This window comes from Trachurus japonicus, chromosome 6 (assembly GCF_045865225.1).
Source record: "Trachurus japonicus isolate A0001 chromosome 6, Traja_1.0".
Taxonomy (NCBI): domain Eukaryota; kingdom Metazoa; phylum Chordata; class Actinopteri; order Carangiformes; family Carangidae; genus Trachurus; species Trachurus japonicus.
The window spans coordinates 30,760,600-30,780,045 of record NC_140912.1 but is presented as its reverse complement, the minus strand read 5'-3'; the positions used below and the strand labels follow the sequence as shown (position 1 = coordinate 30,780,045).

Sequence of the window (19,446 nt, the reverse complement as noted above, 5' to 3'; positions counted from 1 at the left end):
CCTCACTCAGGACATGCTGAGGATACAAAATCAGTTGAGTTTGCTTCTGTTGCAATTTGTTTAACGTTGACCCCTTTTTTGGCCTAAAATTACTGGACTATAATGTGCCGTATATGCACGCACCTTAACAGCTTGGTCGCACTGGACACGGAACCGAAGCGCAGTGCCCTGGAGCGGAGGCAGTTTCAGATAGGCGCACATGTTAACTGGTCTGCCTGGTCGCACATCTCGCGCTGTGGAGCGCAGTGCGCGCGCCTGCAGTGCTTCAGATCGGTTCATTTCTATTTTTCACGCGAGCCGCGCGCGCCAAGGGCGCCGTCTGTCAAGCTGGGTAGACCAGATCGTACCAGACAGGAGGTCGGGCACAGAAAAGGCGAGAGAATCCGGTCAATTTTCAAAATAAAATAATTAAATGATGATGAACTAAGTTGTTGCTTGTCCATCTATACATATTTGACCGTTGCGTCTGCACATGAGACACACACACACATATGTTTAAAATGACGTGTGTGTGGAAAACCGAGTGAATATGAGTATGAACGACTGCAGTCGATGTCTGACCGGCGCGGAGAGTGGAGAAGTACACTCCCAGTGCGACCACCCAAGCGCCAGAGAAGCCGCGCGCAGTGCGCGCGCGCAGCTTCCGCGTGCAGTGCGACCAAGGGTTAAAACAACGTGTGGGTTGGCTTGACCAAGGATTTCAAAGTGTGGGCTGGCTTGACTTCAGTGATTTAGACTAGTATGTGTGTGTGTGTGTGAGTGAGACTCTCCCGGATAGACCACGGACCGAATCCCACGGCTGGATTCCAAAATTAAACAAAATAAGCTACTCCTTACGTTGTCAAAACAGGCTCGTTAGGCTACTTGTTTCAACCAACCAAGCGATAGAAAACGATATATTTTCCGCTTAGGTGTGTGACTCAGGGCCCTATTTTCCTGGCGCAACTCAGGGGGGCGCAGCGAGGCGAGCCCTGGCGCAGCTGGCGCAGTGGCATTTTCCTCCAGTGCAACAACGTGCGCAACGGATTCGGTAAATTGGCAGACTGCTGTGCGCCGAGATGGGAGTGGTCGCGCAGCAGGGGGAGGTGTCGACAGATTCACCTTGGCGCAGTGACAATTTGTTGCTGATAGACCGCGCGGAGAGTGTGCCGAAAGCTCGCCAGCTCCAACCTGGTCTACTCTCAGCGCAAGGCGAAGCGCAGCCTGCGGACTGGTATTTTGACTGCCCAGCTCCGCAGTGCGCCCACGTCACCAAGACCTCACAGGCAGGTTTCCACAGTTCCAGGCACATTTAAATGCAATTAATAATAATAATAATAATCACAATAACCCCTATTTATTGTAACTATCTTAATCAGCACATACACGTATATCTATATCGATTGTCCCGTCACACTGATGACAGATCAAAGGCTGTCGGCATGCGTAATGGAAACTCAGCCTGACTGAATTAACACAGATGAAACCAGGGAGGGACTGGGACAAAAAAGCAGCCGTGGATGTCCCAAGAGCAGGTGTTGACACTACACACTGTGCCGTTGCGATGATCAGCTATATTTATTTATTTACTTATTGATTTATTAGGGGCCAGTGCTGCATCGTCACGCGACCATAACAAATAAAACTGAAAACAAATAAACTATCATCTCTCACAGCAAACCACAATCAGCCTCGGCATCAGATAGTGAGCAGATATTCACATCTCCCATCTCAGGTAAATTCTAAAGAAAAAAGAAAAAGAGAGATGCTCTGTGATGCCTCCGTTACGCACAGCTGTTTATGTTGTGATCTGTGCACACGGGTTTAAATATAGGTTGCTAAATATGAGTGTCTTTATTAATGGAAAAGGTGTGTGTGTGTTTTGTTTTTTGTTTTTTTTTACTGGGCAACAGCTCTCAATATGTCAGACCAAACTGGATAACATCATAACCTCCTCCCTCCCAGACTACTTTTGCATCATCAGCCCGTGAGGTCTGTTCGCGCGACCGGACACTGCCAGCTTGGACCGGACCAGAACATCAGTTTCCTCCCGTCTCACCTGCTGTGATAGATGATAGTTTATTTGTTTTCAGTTTTATTTGTTATGGTCGCATGACGATGCGGCTCAATAAATCAATAAGTAAATAAAAAATAAATATAGCAGATCATTGCAATGGCACAGTGTGTAGTGTCAACACCTGCTCTTGGGACATCCACGTCTGTCCCAGTCCCTCCCTGGTTTCATCTGTGTTAATTCAGTCAGGTTGAGTTTCCATAACCATGCCGACAGCCTTTGATCTGTCATCAGTGTGACGGGACAATCAATATAGATATACCTGTATGTGCTGATTATAGTTACAATAAATAGGGGTTATTGTGATTATTAATTCCATTTAAATGTGCCTGGAACTGTGGAAACCTGCCTGTGAGGTCTTGGTGACGTGTGCGCACCAAGTCAATTGCCTCCCTCTTCCACGGTGAAATCAAACGTGCGCCTCGCGCGCGCGGCAGATTTAAAGGCGAGGAGAGGAGCTAATTTGATTGGTGAAGATCTGACTCGGCTGTGTCAAACCCACTCCACGCCTTCTCTCCTCCCTCTATGCCATTTGCGCCGGTGGGAGGGAAGTAGGCGGGATGCGTCCCGCTGCGCTTCGAAGGAAAATTGCAAACTGCTCCTGGACACGCCTCGTTGGCGAAGCGAATGCGAAGCGCAGGCCTTATCCGCTGCGCCTGCGCTAGTTTACGAAAGTAGAGCCCTATGTATTTTATACATGAATAAAATATTAAAAACAGCATTTGTGTCTGTTGGTGTGGTGTCTTGTTTTGACCAGTGGGGGGCATCATAGGCAAGGGTGTAACTTTGGATTAAACATTGGGGGGTTAAGATCTCTGCCCACATGAGGATTTTTTTTACATGTCACTTTGTATCAATGACAAGAGGTGGTGTGATCTGTTCATACAGCCTATGTGGGGATGCCAAAATAAAGAGGTAGATTAACCTTTTCCCTTTATCATGTGCCTGAAATAAATCAGATTTCAGATCAGATAAATCCTACCAGCACATTTATTTTGTGGCGTCCTTCTCTAGTTTTACCACCTACCAGCAAACTAGCAACCAGCCACACAGAATCCGATTATTAAAAATAGAGGAGGAAAAGACGACATGCAGAGCTAACTTGGAGCTAACGTCCGGAGAGATGGGGCTATTTTTTTCACAGTGGGGCTGTTTGATTAGATAATATTTCTGGTTGAATAAAAACTACATGAAATTGATTGCGTATTCCTCTTTCATATTGTCTTTATTGGTAACCGTTTTATAATAGCAATAATTAAGCAATATATATTGCTTAATTATTTCACATCAGATTATTTACAGGACAGAGATAAATACAGTTTAATAATTATCTCAGTGGCGTGTTAACAGAAAAATCATTAGCTGGTAGGATTAGTAGCTGATGGTTTTACATCAGCAGGAAATGCAGTAATGATTAAGTAAAACCACAAAGAAAAAGAAATCAAATGTAATTCATTATATTCAGTCTTCTCTGAGACTTTTAGCTTTGTAATATTAGGCCTCGTTCTTCATCAGCAGCTGAGTAAAAGTCACCATGGTTTTTGTCCTGTAATAATCAACGCTTCCATCTTTAAAGGAAGAGGAAGAAGTTTACAAGAATCGTTAAGAAAATATTAAAACATCCACTGATTTAATCCATTAATGTAAAAACGTGAGTGAGAAACAGACATGTAGAGACTGAACTGTCTGTTCAACAGTGAGAAGGTTTCTGTGACAGGAGGAGACTCTGATTCACTCAACACAGAGACACTGAGGAATCAGACCAGAGTCTAAACCCAGGATACAGAGGTTGAGTGAAGGTGGTGTTGAAGGTGTAGATGTGGAACAGTGAGTCAGAGGAGACTCTGTAGAAGGACAGAGAGCCAGCAGGACAGTCCACATACACTGCTACTCTGTCAGAGACAGAGGAGGAGGAGGAGGAGGAGGAGGTGATGTCTGTCCGTCTTTTATTGTGCCAGACGTAGTAACGATCATCAGAGCAGCTCAGACTCCAGGACTGATCGTTCATTCCAAACAAACAGTCTTCACTGTATCCTTTCCTGCTGATTCCTCTGTAACTCACTGATATATAAACGTCTCCTCTCCACTCGACCTCCCAGTAGCAGCGACCAGTCAGACCAGTTGAACACAGCAGCTGAGGCCACAGGTCAAATCTGTCTGGATGATCAGGATATGACTGATCCTCCTTCACACGTGTCGCCTTCCTGTTGTTGTCAGACAGTTTGATGTTTGTGTTCACTGTGTTTGTGTCGATTGTGAGTCGACAGGAATCTGATGGAGAGAACAAGACACAGCTGCAGTTATTGATCATGTGATCAGTTATTGACAGTTTGATGAAGACTCATGACGTCAGTGATGTGACAGTGTGAAGATGGTTGAATGTGCTGCTCAAAGTTTAGTTAGTTTAGTTTAGTTTATTTATTTATTTATTTCATTCATTTATCGAGCATAAAAACAAAAAATAAAATAAACAATGACAATACTGTAACTCTTGAATGAAAGGGGGCAGAAAGAAGCAAACTTATATTGTCTACCCCTTGTTACAAAGAATTAATTCACAAATTAGATAGTACCTACATCCAAGCAAAGAAGAAATGGAAGAAGAAGAAGAAAAACATCAACAAACAACGTTTACAACAAAAGTGACATAAAATAAATTGAGCGGCTGCAGCCCAGCTACTCATCATCTTAATACATTTCTATTAAGTGTTGACATGCTACATGCAGTATAGACACATATATAAATTTACTATCACATGCGCACATATACACAGAAATACATAAACACTAATATCTGTATATAAATCCATACAAACAAAAGTTTTCACACATACATGTACACACGCAGACACTTATGCACATGTATGTGTATACACCTTTACGTGTGGTTTTATTACATTTACACCAGGTCATATTTCTGAATCATGTTATTTTTAACAGTTTTTTTAAGTAAAAATAAAGTAAAAACACACTTACATCTCCATGGACCTGGTGTCAACCATCTGACTCCAGCAGGCTGCACCCTGAAAGGAGGAGGGGGGTCAGAGCAGCACGTTCTCTGTCAGCATGCACACATGGACATTACATGGCTCTCACACACACACTGTTTTATCACTGTGTTCACATGGAGGCTGGTATGTATGGATGAACACTGAGCACAGAGAAGAAGGAGCTGGAGTCTTTATCTAGTGATGATACAGAGCAGGAGGAGACGAGGAGGAAACACTTCATCATGTGTTTTCTCCATGTGATGTCACTGCAGTGTCAGACACACACTTTCACTCTGACTCTCAAACTGCACAAACACACATCACAGCAAATAAGATGAAGACACAACAGGTGGAGAAGAAGAAGAAGAAGAAGAAGAAGAAGAAGAAGAAGAAGAAGAAGAAGAAGAAGAAGAGTGCAGCTGTGAACAGTGGATGGTTTCAGTGTTTGATGAGGAAGGAAACACACTCAACATGTTTGTTAGAGCTCAGTGAAACAGTGAGTTGAGTGAGAAACACTGAGTGTGAACACAACTTGTGTTTGTTTGAAGAAAACTCCCCAGGAAGCTGAAGAATGAGGCTGTGAGCAGGTTTCCACAGGAGCCACAGCAGCAGTGAGTGGATGAAGGAGCTCTAATAGAAACCATCTGATCACAGTGACAGGACGGATCAGGATCTCATGATCAATGACTGTTCTTCTCTGCTCTTCACACAGATCAGCTGCAACACACTGACTCACTGAGATCAGTCACATCATGTGGAACAAAGCAGCCGTCCTCAGGACCAGTCCTGAGCTCCATCAAACCTGTCCACACATTTTTACTGGACTTGAAGTCAGAGTCCAGAGGAAGCAGAGAAACTGTAGAGCAGAGAGAAGCAGGCTCAGCTCAGAGCACATGGACTCAGACAGGAAGTGAAGCTCCAGCTGCTGGAGACTTTCATTAAGGAGCCACTTTGGCTGTCTTTACACTGCACGGTTCAAGTGGCCCAATTCCGATTTTTTTCCTCTCAAGTGGCTCAGATCGGATCTGTAACATGAATGTGTAAACGTGACAAATGCGCATTGAATCGGATATTATCAAATCAGATTCAGGCCCCTGTTTATGTGGAAATAAATCAGATACAAATCGGATATCTGTCAATGCGTCTGCAGTCTAAACAGACAGATCAGATCTTTCCTGGCAATGCGAGTCATACGTCATCAATGATAATATTAATTCACGTGCTCGTGCGTCTTGCTGAACCTCTGTCGCCCATGATCGACACATGGGGCTGACCTGGACTACCGTGGCCAGCTGTGGTCAGCTGTAGTCACTGTCACAGGCGTTACAGTGTTTTTTGTGGTGTCCGCGCATCTGTCCCCCCCTACTAGTTGTTGTTTTTAGCTGTTGTTTTCATATAGGCCTACAGTAACATTCATTTCTATGCGGATTGATACGAGGGCAAGCGAGGGAGTGTGAAAAAAGAGAGTGCGCAAGATAAACACCAGATTTCACGTTTTCCTACTGGCAAAAACTGCAGATTATCAGATATGGGTCACTTCTGATAGAACATAAATAGCAGGGATGCAAACGTATCAAAAAGTGCCAAGTTACCGACCCCCTAGTGGGTCCGGGGGCATGCTCCCCCGGAACATTTTTTTAAAAACCAACTTCAAAGGTGATTTTACAGTCATTTTTAGCATGAGACTGGGGTCCAGATTTACTCAGGTTTGCACAGCTTTTGCTCGTGTTAAACCTTCACAATCTGTCTCTCCCCAGCCTGTGGTCTATCTATCCAGATATCGCCTGTTAGGAAATTTGCTCCAACGTTTGTTTTAGGAGAAATACAGAGGTAGTCTGAGGCTAGTAGGCTACATCCATGCTACCGGCACGTCTCAGAGGCAGTAGCCGGTCTACTGAACCGATAGCCCGGGGCCGACTCCGTCGTCTTCACGCTGGCGATAACGAGCCGAGTAACTTTATCCGAAAGTTTTTAGAGGTTTCAGGGCTGTACGTTAACTTTTTCAGCAGCACTAGTGCTACAGAGGCTGACAGTTTTTTAGCACAGGACCAGAGAGTTGTAGCACACCCTAAAAAGGCCCATCACCTCTACAGAATATGTTATCCACAATAACTCAAAATGTTTTCAGATACAGAAGAAGAATCTTTATTACACTTTAACCAACCAATTTTTATATAACAGGCGTGACATATTTAATAGGGGTGAAACAGTTCACAAAATCCACTTTTCGGTTTGGTTCACGGTTTTGTGCTCACGGTTTTCGGTTCGGTTTGGTATACTTTGATTGTTGGGAAAATCAATCATGCCTTGTATATTCAGGTTAAAACTGAAAGAATGAGACAGTCTGACATCTGATACATCATTGTGACAGGCTGAGGTTAAAAATAGGTGAGATTCTGGCGGCAAGAGAGTAGACATTGATAATTCCAACATGTTTTAATTTATTGGGCAAAGAAAGTTATCTAACAAATGCTAAGAACAATTAGATATTCACTGAAATATATAACCTATATTAATTGTGGTTCTTACAAAAATTATATCTTATAAAATATAAAAGCTAAAATGTTTCTTAAAACTCTGCCCCTTTCATTAGTGCATACAAAATAATTTAACTTTAGCCTACTACTTTTACAACCACATTACCAGCAACATAAAGTGAAACAGAGGCAGAGGTGTCCTGCCACAGTCTCGTTTGGGCTCTCACCGAAATAAAACCCACTATTATTATTGTGGTGTTCAACAGCATTTCAGCACTGTCACTCAGTACATTTACATGCAGAGCTTAATCGAGCTATGCTCAAAATTCGATTTTGGCGTCAAGTCGGACTTCTGTCCTTGTCTCAATATACATGCAACTGAGAAAAACGAATTAGGCCTACTGACGGGGCCCGCCCCCTCATGCGCCGTCAGCCGTTGTTTATTGTTTCAGCGGGTTAATACACCCCCTGTCCTGTTGACTTTTCTGTCACCTCGTAAAAAACTGGATATAAACAACTTAGTAAGCTTAATAATAAATTCTCAACTGCAGTTCCCGACCAGACGCGTCAGTCTGGGCTGGATGCGCGCTGAGAATAGGATACGGGCTTCCTTTTTCCTCTCCCTCTCCCTCTCTCTCTCTCTCTCTTTCTTTTTTAATAAAACACTCTTGCTGGTGGCGTCGCGCTGTGTGAAATGCATTGACTCGGCGCTGATGTTGGTTTTTTTTCTTTACTTTGCCGGGTTCAGGCGGCTTCTCTGCTCCACTTTGTGCCGTCTCTACGGTTGTGGAGCATGCGCACATGCATTGTCCAGTTATACTCCGACTAAGGTGTATACATGACGGAGAAAATTGAATTCCAATCGCATTATCTGGGTGTCTTAATCGGAGTTCTCAACTCCGATTTCAGTCGGACTAAGGTGTTTACATGCACTTCAGTTATCCAGTTATAGGGCGGTGCGTGGCGCAGTGGTTAGAGCGGCCGCCCCATGTAGAGGCTACAGTCCTCAACGCAGGCATCCCCGGTTCGAATCCCGCATCGGGCAGACCTTTCCTGCATGTCATTCCCCCTCTCTCTGCCTCCCCCTTTCCTGTCTATCTCACTGTGTGCTGTCAAATAAAATAAAAAAAGGCAAAAAAATATACTTAAAAAAAAAAAAAAAAGTTATCCAGTTATAGTCGGATTAAGGCAATAATTCTTATTTTTCAAGTGTCATGTAAACATACTGACTGTCACTGTCAGTCAGCCGCTTCTCCTGCTGCTGCACAGGTCGCGCTGCAGCGCTAATAAATGCTGAACGCGCTTATCGCTAATTGGTCGCGATCGCGATCATCACAAGTCAAAAGTCCCAGCCCCTTTCCTCAGACTTCTCTCTGAAGCCACACCTTCACCTTTACGTAGATGTGGGTGAGGACACCTAAGGCGCATTGCCAGAGCTACATTGCCACTCATCAGACTGGAGTGTGGCTTTCTGCAGACCAGGGTGAAGACTGTGATCGCACATGCGAGAGGAGGGAGAGAGGGAGAAACGGCAGCTTGATTGGGCGTAGGCAGAACCAGAGATGAAGGCATCTGATTGGTTTTTCCTTTTCGGAGCGAAAAGCATGGATAGGCCTATTTCACGACTTCCGGGTTTAGGTACTTCCGGTTTCCGTTACAGGGTAAAACTACTTCCGGTCGCGGAAGCGCAATGGCTGAATCCAAAAATAAAAGCTTCTGCTGCGTAATATAATACATCCATGTGCGTACCTCAGTGTACAAATTTTAGACAAAAACAGCCGTACTTGCATTTCCACGAGTTTCCGAAAGAAAGACCTGAGAAAGAAGTGGGTTTTGGCTACTGCTAAAAAAAAAAAAACAGCATAGACCAGCAGCATTTCCATGCTGGTTTTTCTAGCAGGGTAGGCTATACGAAGAGATGATGGAAAAGACTTTGTTTAGCTTGCTTTTGAACGGCAAAATATTAAAACTAAACCGTACACTGGTTTACAACCGTTACTGAATTACTGTATATCAATGTCAGTTCTCCAACAAAATCTTCTTGCTTCAAGGTTTTATTTGTCCCTGTCCAAATGGAAGATTAGCAGCTAATCATTAGCCTACTGTAATAATGCCATACATAAAACATATTAAGCGGCAATATGTATTTAATCATCAAAGATGTTCACTCAAACCCACATTATTTGAAACAACCTTCAAACCACACACAGCCAGTACCACTACTAAGCATAAAGTCCGTTAGCTTAATGCTAACTGAGCATAACGTCCGCTAGCTTAATGCTAACGACGGGCTAACAAATTAGCATCGCTATCGCCGTTCAGCAGCAACTGACAGTGATAGCAGTAAAGCTGCTAAAAGTTTTAATATTCTTTAATGCGAGAACGTCACCGTTAAATCCGCAGCCTGTTGTCAGTTTATCCAGATATTGCCTGTTAGGAAATGTGCTTGTTTTGGGAGAAATGCAGAGGGAGCAGTGACCGGGGGCTAGTAGGCAGATGCTCGTAGGCTACATCCAGGTAACTTTATCCACAGGTTTTTAGAGGTTTACCGCTGACTGGTTAAACTTTTTTCAGGAGATTAATGTTTGTGGCGGTCGTATTAGTTTGTTTGAATGAAAAGTGTCACCACTCTGTCAATCGCTCTAGCCGCAGCTGACCGGACCGGATGTTGATTTACCCTGTGTGACGTCACTTCCGAATCTCGTGAAATAGGCCTATTGGTCAGAGTTTTGTCAGTCCTGCAGCTGCCACAGAGTTCTGATTGTTTTCGTTTCTTTTTCTGAAAACATAATGAATTGACTACTCTCAGGATAGAAGGACCATTTCACCCAAAGTGTTTCTGAACATGATTACTAGGGATGCACGATAGTTATCGGTCTGATAATTATCGGCCCGATATCAGGAAATTATGACATTTCGATAAATCCGATATCATAAACTTATCGGCCCGACAAGATTTATTTTATATTTTTTGTCAGCACTGCTGTATGGGTCGTTTTTTTTTTTTTTACTCCTTCATGAGACCTGTGGCCTGCAGTGAATGCTACGTTCAAGTGACCTCCCTATAATCGGAAAAACAACTTTCTGACTGAAATCAGAATAGTCCCTCATTTCGGAAAACAACTCGTCAACTCGGTCATAATTTTGGTAGTTGCCGACCTGACTTATCCCAATTACCCTTATTACACATAAACCATAGAAATATGAACATAAAAAGGTCTCAAGAATGGCTCGCAAAACGGGAACAGGGAACTTCCGTCAACACGTGAACGCAGCACAACGTGCGTACTGGGTTTGTAAACACAGAACATGACGGCGCTAATGTGGGACGATAATAAAGCAGCTGCAGCTGAAATGTTGTTGTTGATACACTCTGAAATAAAGTCTGATCAAAACATCTGGAGAGACTCAGAGCACAGCTGCCAACAGCTGGTTTCATCACTGAGATCTCTTCTCCTGAATATGACACAGTGAGTCATGATGAGACACAGAAGTCATGAGGAGAAACTCCTGATCCCAGTAGTTCATCACTGTGACTGATGGAAGCTGCACAGCTCATGTTTGAAACCAGTGGCGGCTGGTGCTAAAATAAATTGGGGGGGCGTCAGATAAATAAGATAAATAAAGAGCATTGCTAACTTCACATCCAGCAGTAAACAGCAGTCAGCAGCGGATCAGCTGATCTCTCCCTCCGTACAAACGCTCCGTTCTGATCTAGCCCCACTGGACTTTCAAAGTAAAGGTGACGCAGCTGAAAATTAGTTAGGCTAAATAGTGAAACAGCGGCGCCTTTATAGCCGATTTTAGGATGAAACTCTGAACATAACCTGAAACAACAGATTTTTCTTTTGCTGCGGCCGCCATTGTCTCCTGTCTTGTTGTTGTTTTCTGTCTGCTCCGTGTGCACGCCATGGATGTATTATATTAACGGTGCACGCGGGTGAGTCTGTAGCTGTTTGAGTGACAGGCACGTCGCCGCTGCCAGGGGAGTGACTTTGATTGACAGGTCAGGTATCATGAATCAATCCGATTGGATGAAAAAATGACCCAAACGCGCTGATTGGCCACGGGCGCAGAGAGCTGCGCCCGGAGGAGAATCTTGAAGTGACCAATTAGAGACCAGCATGAAGTCACATGGAAGCCAAAAGTTTAAGAGCCCACATACACACTCATTAGGCCGGCGCCCCTCGCTATTGAAATGTATGAAACAACCCAGAATAAACCCAATATGGAATGGAAAGGCTTACGAATTTCAAAGTAAAACCCATTGTATGAGTGAACACTGAACAGATATGGTAATTACTTTTTATTATATTTATGTTTACTGTGTCTACACTTTTTTCCTGAAATTTTGATGGGGGCGGCGCCCTAGCGCCCCCTATTGACCGGCCGCCACTGTTTGAAACACTCAGAGATTTTGGCTTCAAAACTGTGTTGGGACGAGTCAGACTGTGACAGAGGACATCAGTGGAGTGGGCGGAGCTTGACTGTGGCCTACACCACCTCTGGATATGGTCTGAGTGATCAGATCTGATGTCATCAATGCATTAATCACCTGAGACAGATGTTAATACCAGGTGTGAAAATGTTCCAGCTCCTCCTCCTCTATCAGACAGTGTGTGTGGCTGCAGCAGCCTCTCCATACCTGAGAGAGTCCAGTCTCCAGTCTGGATCCTCCAGTCCAGCAGACAGCAGCTTCACTCCTGAGGCTCCTGGATGATTGTAGCTCAGGTCCAGCTCTCTCAGATGGGAGGGGTTGGAACTCAGAGCTGAGGCCAGAGAAGCACAGCCTTCCTCTGTGACCAGACATCCTGACAGACTGAACACACACAACAACACACAGGAAACCACTGTCAACACCTGGAGGTGTGTTCAAGTGTAATCAGATAAACAGCTTAATGGATCCTCACCTGAGAGTCTCCAGTGTACAGTGTGAACTCTCCAGTCCACCAGACAGCAGCTTCACTCCCGAGTCCTGCAGGTTGTTGTTACTCAGGTCCAGCTCTCTCAGATGGGAGGGGTTGGAGCTCAGAGCTGAGGCCAGAGAAGCACAGCCTTCCTCTGTGACCAGACATCCTGACAGACTGAACACACACAATAACACACAGGAAACCTCTGTCAACACCTTCCGTCTGTTTCAGAAAGCGGGATTAGTGGAAACTCTGAGTATGCTGAGCCTGAGATGAGGAAACTCTGAGTTTTCCGTTTCAGAGAGCCGGATCAGGGTAATGCTGAGTCAGTCACTATGGCAACATGTGCTGTGAAGCAAACCTGCTCCCTGGCAGGTTTGATCCATCTAAACCTAAGGTTGATGCTGAGCGTGGAGCAGGAAGGAGAGACATCGTGTCATTTAGTGAATGAAGTCATGGACGTGGAAGTGAAACTTATTTAAAGGCTGTAGCAGAGCGGATCATTACAGTAGAATCTGTTGGAAGATTTATTACCTCTATAAAAGATAGCTACTGTTTAAAGCAATACTAAAGAACTTTTTAGTTTTGGTTGAGTTTGGCGGCGCCTGTGGACCAAAGCGGTAGTGTTTTGCCTGAAGGAAGACTCCATTTCCCATGAACACTAGCGTGAAGCCCTGTAAATATCCTGCATTAAAATTAACAGAAGACATCAAAACTAAGTTTCTGTTTCCAGTGGATCATTTCAAAGTGAAAACACAAACATAATCCAGTGCCGTTTTGCCTGTTCCCTCCTTGTTGTGACTCGCCAAAGTGAAAGTGAGTGAAAGTAAAGTGAGAGCAGGGTTCCTACCATGCTCCTCAAAGCTGCTTAGTGCCAGAGAAAGAGATACAGACCCCCTCAGGCCATGACAGAGATGTCATTCAACTTGTTGTAAGTCGATGTATCATCACAAAAGTTATGAAAATATTTTATGAAGGTTGAAAAGTTACTTAGTGCTGGTTTAACCACACATTGTGGATAGGCGATAATTTATTATCATCAGAGCAGATTTTATATTTATTTTTCGTCATTACATTCTTAACAGCTTTTTAAAAGTATTTATTTTATTCTTTTTTTCTTTTCTTTTCTTTTTTTAAATCAGAGACAGTGAACGCAGCAGCATGACAACGGCTCGACGGGCTGCATATCGCTCTGTTAGCCTATAAGACAAGACCTTGCAGGTTTTCATGTGGGACAGTGTGAACAGAAATTGTTATAAGATATTGAAGATACAGTGAACCTTTGTCGGCTCCTCTGTGTCCATACCAACTATTCAGCAATTAAATAAACCGAAGCCAAATATTGCAACATTAAAGTAAAAGCTAAATGTCTTACTGTTTGATTTGAAGTGGATACAGCTGAACAGATCAATAGAGCTATCAAATTTAAATGGGCATTTTTGAGAGGCCACAGATTACACACAACCACATAGGCTACTCTTTTATATCATGAGAAAATGCATTGCCGACCAAAATGTATGATTATCCCTTGGTTTCAAACCCGGGCTGACTGCATAAAAGGCACATGAGCTACCAAGTGAGCTATATGACAACATACAGTATTTGTATTTTAATGAGTTTTTTAGAGAACACACTGCACTCTTTTTCCCATGTCAGCTCATGCGGTTTCGGCTCAATTTGATGTTTTTAATGTGTTCATACTCCACATAAGCCTCCATTAAACTCTCGAGTTGGGTTGGAGTGAAATTCACGGCTCTATTTCTTTCTTTCTGTCATTGCGAATCGTGTCATCTGTGCTCCACTGATGATGGCTTTTTGTGCTCATGGTGATCGCACCTTCCCCAGGCTCAACATACTCTGGGTTGATTGATCTAATTCTTTTATTTATATTTTGGGCATTTATGCCTTTATAGATAGTACAGTTGATACAGACAGGAAACAGGGAGGCAGAGAGAGGGAGAATGACATGCAGTAAATGGCGCCCGACGTATGGGGCGCCCGCTCTCACCACTACACCACGCGACGCCTCGATTGAACTAATTCTGATCACCTGTTCTGAAACCAAAAACTCAAAGAGTTTTCGAGTTAAGGCTCAATCAAGCTAGGGATTTGACTCTGAGTTGGTTGAGCCTGTTTCCTGAAATGGACCACTGCTGTGTCATCAGTGTCAACAGATAAACAGCTTGATGGATCCTCACCTGAGAGTCTCCAGTCCACCAGACAGCAGCTTCACTCCTGAGTCCTGAAGTTTGTTGTTACTCAGGTTCAGGTGTCTCAGATGGGAGGGGTTGGAGTTCAGAGCTGAGGCCAGAGAAGCACAGCCTTCCTCTGTGACCAGACATCCTGACAGACTGAACACACACAACAACACACAGGAAGCCACTGTCAACACCTGCTGCTGTGTTCAAGTGTCATCAGAAAAAACAACTTGATGGATCCTCACCTGAGAGTCTCCAGTCTACAGTGTGGACTCTCCAGTCCACCAGACAGCAGCTTCACTCCTGAGTCCTGCAGGTTGTTGTTACTCAGGTCCAGCTCTCTCAGACTAGAGGACTGGGAGCTGAGGACTGAGGACAGAGCTTCACAGCTTCTCTCTGAGAGGTTACAGCTGCTCAGTCTGAAGAGATAAACAGGCGAATTAAAGAAGAAAGGAATTTATTTTCTGTCCTGTTGAAAACACAGACCGGTCATTATATAATGATGAATAAATCCAACTATCTCTACACTTACAGAGCTTTATTAGAGGCTTTGACCACTGGCAGCAGCCTCAGAAGAGCCTTCTCTGAAGCAGAGTATTTCCTCAAGTCAAACTCATCCAGATCTTCTTCTGATGACAGTAAGATGAAGACCAGAGCCGACCATTGACCAGGAGACAGTTTATCTGTGGAGAGACGTCCTGATCTCAGGGACTGTTGGATCTCCCCCACGAGAGAATGATCATTCAGTTCATTCAGACAGTGGAACAGGTTGATGCTTTTCTCTGCAGAGGGAGTCTCTTCGATCTTCTTCTTGATGTACTGGACTGTTTTCTGATTGGACCGTGAGTTACTTCCTGTCTTTGTCATCAGACCTCGTAGGAGATTCTGATTGGTCTCCAGTGAAAGACCCAAGAGGAAGCGGAGGAACAAGTCCAGGTGTCCATTTGGACTCTGTAAGGCCTTGTCCACAGCACTCTGGTAGAAAGGTGTAAATGTGTCTTTAAACACTTGAGACCACAGAGATGTTGTTTGTTGTTGTGACATCAGGTTGAGTCCAGAGTTGATGAAGGTCAGATGGACATGAAGAGCAGCCAGAAACTCCTGAACACTCAGATGGACGAAGCAGAACACCTTGTCCTGGTACAGGCCACTCTCCTCTTTAAAGATCTGTGTGAACACTCCTGAGTACACTGAGGCTGCTCTGGTATCGATGCCACACTCTGTCAGGTCTGATTCATAGAAGATCAGGTTTCCTTTCTGCAGCTGCTCAAAAGCCAGTTTTCCCAGAGACTCAATCATCTTCCTGCTCTCTGGACTCCAGTGTGGATCTGTCTCAGCTCCTCCATCGTACTTGACCTTCTTCAGTTTTAGATAAACCACCAGGAAGTGGATGTACATCTCAGTCAGGGTCTTGGGCAGCTCTCCTCCCTCTCTGGTCTTCAACAGATCCTCCAGAACTGTAGTAGTGATCCAGCAGAAGACTGGGATGTGGCACATGATGTGGAGGCTTCGTGAGGTCTTGATGTGGGAGATGATCTCTCCGGCCTGCTCCTCATCTCTGAACCTCTTCCTGAAGTAATCCTCCTTCTGTGGGTCAGTGAACCCTCTGACCTCTGTCACCATGTCAACACAATCAGGAGGGATCTGATTGGCTGCTGCGGGTCGCGTGGTTATCCAGAGGCGAGCAGAGGGAAGCAGTTTCCTCCTGATGAGGTTGGTCAGCAGCACGTTGACTGAGGTGGTCTCTGTCACATCAGTCAGGATCTCAGTGTTGTGGAAGTCCAGAGGAAGTCGACACTCGTCCAGACCGTCAAAGATGAAGACGACCTGGAACTGATCAAACCTGCAGATTCCTGCTTCTTTGGTTTCAGAGAAGAAGTGATGAACAAGTTCCACCAAGCTGAACTTTTTCTCTTTCAGCACATTCAGCTCTCTGAAGGTGAAGGGAAATGTGAAGTGTATGTCCTGGTTGGTTTTGTCTTCAGCCCAGTCCAGAGTGAACTTCTGTGTTAAGACTGTTTTCCCAATGCCAGCCACTCCCTTTGTCATCACTGTTCTGATTGGTCGGTCTCTTCCAGGTGGGGCTTTAAAGATGTCTTCTTGTCTGATGGTTGTTTCTGGTCTGTCTGGTTTCCTTGAAGCTGTTTCAATCTGTCTGACCTCATGTTCATCATTGACCCCTCCAGCCCCTCCCTCTGTGATGTAGAGCTCTGTGTAGATCTGGTTCAGAAGGGTTTGGTTTCCTGCTTTAGAGATCCCCTCAAACACACGCTGGAACTTCTTCTTCAGGGCAGATTTGAGTTTACGTCGACAAACTGGAGCAAAATGTCCTGAATGAAAATACAGGAAATCAGACCAATAAGAAAATATAACATGTTAATTCCTCTAAATAACAACTATGAACATATTTCCCTCCATATGTTGATATCAGTGAACGTCTCATTTGTCCATCATGTTGAATCTTTACAGAAATCCTCTTACTGCTCTGCAGACGCTCAGCCAGCTCCTCCTGCTTCCTGCTCCTCAGGAGCTTCACTGTGATCTTCACTAACGCCTCTCTGATGCTCCTCTGCTCTTCATCCTCACCGTCCACCACCTCCTCATCCTCCCTCTGACTCCCTGAGCATTCTGGGTAATCTGGACTCAGAAGCTTGTGGATCTTCTTCAGCTCGTTCTTCACAAAAGTGACCATGTTCTCCTCCAGCAGCTGGAACAGAAACTCTATGAGTGACAGCATCAAACTAAAACCTGACAGACTGACAATCCACTGGTGTCAAAGTGCAGCATGGAGATGATTGTGAACACAACAGATGTAACAGCAGCTGTTGGACATGTACCCACCATAAACATGGAGTCCAGGTGTGTTTGATGCTGCTGGGCAGACTGACCACTGGGAACCTCTGAGCTCTCCTGGTCCACTCTGTGGAGGAATCAGTGTCAAGTGAACATCAGTACTGAGAGATAAGACAAGATGGACTTTATATGTCCCCTGAGGACGTTCACAACAGGCAGAGACACTTTGATTTCAGATCTGGTCCAACAACACGTCATACAAACTGGTTCATTTCTACAATAACCTCAATCTGACTGTCAGTTAAGCTTACATCTGATCAGCTGATCCACGTCCTCCTTTAAAGTTCAATATCTCGTCCTTTGACACGTTGCTCTGTAAAGACGGACAGCTGGCTTTGGGTTCAGGAGAGTCTGGTCTCTGCTGCTGGATCCTGAAACAACAACACAACTGATGTTAAATAGTTTTAGGTTTTCAAAAAAAACAACATGAACATAGAAAAACATGAACATTAATAAAAAGCAATGCTTGATTTGTTTCCTTATTCCTGTAGATAAAAGCTGTAAACAATGATGATGAAGGATTTTTTGTTTTAGCTCAAAAAATGTCATTTATCTCTTTGTTTAGTTTCTTGTTTGTTTAGTTAAAAGTTTCTATCTTTACCTGAGTTTTGCTCGTTCTCTCTCTCAGTATTTGTGGACGTTTGTTCGTCTGCTCCTGTAAAAAGCAGCTGCTGAGATTCTGCTTCAGCTCCTGTAACTGATCTGATCCTCTGTCTCTGCTCTCTGTGTCTGATGTCACTCTGAACTCACTAGAAATCACTGATCGGCCCCTCGCCCTGTTGCACACCTCAAAGCTGCCACCAGGAGGCGACTTGATGCAGCCAACATCACCATGTTCCTTGTACCAGGTGGAAACAAGACCATCAACATTTAGAGCAAATGAAAAGATGATTCTAACCCAGTGGTTACTTTCTGTTTTAAGTAGAAGGTGCTGACACATTTCCTGTTGCTACTGGGCTGCACTGTGAGAATTACTGAATATTAACATGTGGATGTTAAAGCAGGGACTCTTTACTGCAGCTGGACAATGTCAATGTGTGTCTGAGTTGTAACTCTTTTTGACTCCAAAGGAAGAACGTTCAACAGAAACTCAAAAGCTTTGAAATTAAGTTTTGTCTTACATATGATCAGCTGATCCACGTCCTCCTTTAAAGTTAGCGCCCCAGTCCTTTGATACGTTGCTCTTTAAAGACAGACAGCTGGGTTCAGGAGAGTCTGGTCTCTGCTGCTGGATCCTGAAACAACAACACAACTGATGTTAAATAGTTTTAGATTAAAAAAGAAAAAAGAACACAAGTCCTAAAAACACAAAGTTTGATTTGTTTCCTTATTCCTGTAAATAAAAGCTGTAAACAATGTTGATGAGGGATTTTTTCACCTCAGAAAATGTCATTTGTCTCTTTGTTTTGTTCTGTAGAGCAATGTTTCTCAAAGTGGAGTCCCCCACCCCCAGGAGTCCTTGAGTGGCTCTCCAACTTTTTCTTGAAAATTTTACCACTTTTTCTAGAATTTGCAACCTTTTTTAAAAGATAAATTAAATTATTTTACCAACTTTTTTTGAGAAAATTTATTTTTTCAAGAAGTTTTTTTTTCCTTTTTATTTCTCTATAATCTCATGCCATTGGCCCTAATTTGAACATATATTGACTAAAAAAGTAAGGTTCATTAGTCTCAGAACAAATATTTGTGTATTTCTGGTGTTTACTTCAAAATTTTGTCCAATGAGGGTCCGTGGTCTAATTTGTGTCTATTTAGGGGTTTAGAGAACCACTGTTGTAGATGAGTTGAAGTTTCTATCTTTACCTGAGTTTTGCTCATTCTCTCTCTCAGTATTTATGGACGTTTGTTCGTCTGCTCCTGTAAAAAGCAGCTGCTGAGATTCTGCTTCAGCTCCTGTAACTGATCTGATCCTCTGTCTCTGCTCTCTGTGTCTGACGTCACTCTGAACTCACTAGAAATCACTGA

The 19,446-nt window shown here is 43.9% G+C and overlaps 2 protein-coding genes across 2 annotated transcripts in view; both read right to left on the bottom strand.

Annotated features, from left to right (window-relative positions):
* Positions 1-19,446, bottom strand: part of LOC146986424 (protein NLRC3-like) — a 478,141-nt gene that overhangs the window by 294,956 nt on the left and 163,739 nt on the right. The window lies entirely within an intron of this gene.
* Positions 1-19,446, bottom strand: part of LOC146986434 (protein NLRC3-like) — a 28,372-nt gene that overhangs the window by 6,653 nt on the left and 2,273 nt on the right. The window contains exons 4-9 of the mRNA XM_085780209.1: positions 17,470-17,548; positions 17,110-17,335; positions 15,161-16,958; positions 14,874-15,047; positions 12,431-12,604; positions 12,166-12,339 (exon numbers count right to left, since the gene is read on the bottom strand). Coding sequence (XP_085636335.1) covers positions 12,166-12,339; positions 12,431-12,604; positions 14,874-15,047; positions 15,161-16,958; positions 17,110-17,335; positions 17,470-17,548 — 2,625 coding nt within the window. The remainder of the gene's footprint in view (positions 1-12,165; positions 12,340-12,430; positions 12,605-14,873; positions 15,048-15,160; positions 16,959-17,109; positions 17,336-17,469; positions 17,549-19,446) is intronic.